Source organism: Apaloderma vittatum, unplaced genomic scaffold (genome assembly GCF_000703405.1).
Source record: "Apaloderma vittatum isolate BGI_N311 unplaced genomic scaffold, ASM70340v1 scaffold20849, whole genome shotgun sequence".
Classification (NCBI taxonomy): Eukaryota; Metazoa; Chordata; class Aves; order Trogoniformes; family Trogonidae; genus Apaloderma; species Apaloderma vittatum.
Genome location: NW_009733805.1, coordinates 61,568 through 63,261, shown reverse-complemented (window position 1 = coordinate 63,261; position 1,694 = coordinate 61,568). Strand labels below are relative to the sequence as shown.

Here is a 1,694-nt window from a genome sequence, read left to right as displayed (position 1 = left end):
CGTGGCCCCTGGAGCACGTCCCGCTGGCCGGGGCCACGGCAAGGGACGAGCAACCTTGGGTTTAGACACAACCTTTTTGGGTCCAGATGGCGTTCTGAAATGCGGAGGTGCCGCTCCCTCCGCTCTGCCAGCGAGCACGGGGAGCACCCCGCTGGCTCAGAGGACGGTTGTGCTGCCGGTCCCCCTCAGCGAAGTGTCACCTGGGGCTTGGGGCACAAGTGCTGGCTCTATAGTGACGGACTCTGCCTGCCCTGGGGGCAGCTCGGGCTGTGATCCTGACTCTCGGGCGCAGGCACTGGCTTCCAAGCAGCAGCAGCAGAAGAAGAAGAAGAAGAAAAAGAAGCTCACCCTTCTAGGTGCTCAGCGGCATGGCACGCTGTCGTGCTTCGTGTGGCCAAAAGGCTCTATGCCTGTAATGGGGGTGGGTGGCTGCGTGTGCCCGCGGGCTGGGGCAGGACGAAGGAGAGGGGAGGTGAGGTGACGTTTTAACTTGATGGCAGAATGAGAAGGAGGAAGGTGGTGAGATATCCCACCCAGGGTGTGTACCACAGAGGGACTTGTATGTGCCTTGTCCATGCTAGCGGTTTTTTAACGTCTTAATTCATAAGGCAAACCCTTCTCTCTGTGACTGCACACATGGTCTTTGTGAAGGACGGGAGGGGAGCAGCAGCTCAGCAGCATCACGCTTTCCTCCTCTCCTCCCTCTCCTCCGGCTGGCACAGCACAGCTGGCGTCCAGGCCAGTTGTTCCACTGTGGCACCAAACGGTAACTCAGAGTGGCTTTTGTCCTTGCCACGACATCTAGCATAGGAGAAACTCATATTATTATTTTTATAAGTCTCAAGGTCAAATGTAGCCTTTTTCATCGCTGTGCTTTGGTTTTGCTTGGTCTCTGTGCAGTGGCCGAGTTTGGTCACAAGTGCGGGTTTTTGGTGCAGCCGGGGACGTGGCGGAATGTGTAGGGGACCGACCCGAGCTGGTTGCTCCATTTCTGGTTCGCTATCTTGCTTCCCACATGCCTGTCGGCAGGTGTTGAGGCTGCAGCACAGCTGGTCGGGAGAACATGGAAAAACTGTCTTACGCTGCTCAGAATTCAAAATATATTTGAGGAGAGGCAGGCAGAATGTGGGCCCTCAGAGTGACACTGGAGCCGATGATAAGAAATGCACTGCTAAACTCAGTGACGGAAGAGGTAGGGTTTAGTTTTAAGTTTTGTGCCTTTAATAATCCCCACCCTTGCTAAATGTAGGGATGGAAACTCCTCACCTACAGAGCAGTCCCTCCAGACCAGGCTCACTCACAGCAGCATAACGTTGCCATCTCTTTGACCTGATAATCTAAGAAAAGGATTAGTGACTGGCTTTGGTTTAGCAGATTTGTTTGAACATTAATTAGTTATTAACGAGCACTTCCCATGATGCACGCTGTCTCTCCCTGTATGCAGGGATTGCGTGCACCAGTATTTGGGTCCAGGAGAACACCCTCTTTCACACGGGGACCCCGAGCAGTCGGGTTTGCGAGGCACTCGCCGCCTCTGTGGGCTCGCTGTCAATAGGAAGCATAATTAAAACGGGGCCATCACCTTGGTGTGTGCACTCGTAGTCCAGGTGCAAAGATGAAACTTAATCCTTACACTGATCCTCTCTGCCAGGCGCGAGCGGCCGGGCAGCGAGTCGGGGCAGCCCCCCCGGGCA

The 1,694-nt window shown here is 54.9% G+C and overlaps 1 protein-coding gene across 1 annotated transcript in view; it reads left to right on the top strand.

Annotated features, from left to right (window-relative positions):
• CLUH (clustered mitochondria (cluA/CLU1) homolog) overlaps nucleotides 1-1,694 on the top strand; it is a 27,204-nt gene that overhangs the window by 505 nt on the left and 25,005 nt on the right. Inside the window, exon 2 of the mRNA XM_009876050.1 lies at nucleotides 2-356. Within this exon, the coding sequence (XP_009874352.1) occupies nucleotides 2-356 (355 nt within the window). The remainder of the gene's footprint in view (nucleotide 1; nucleotides 357-1,694) is intronic.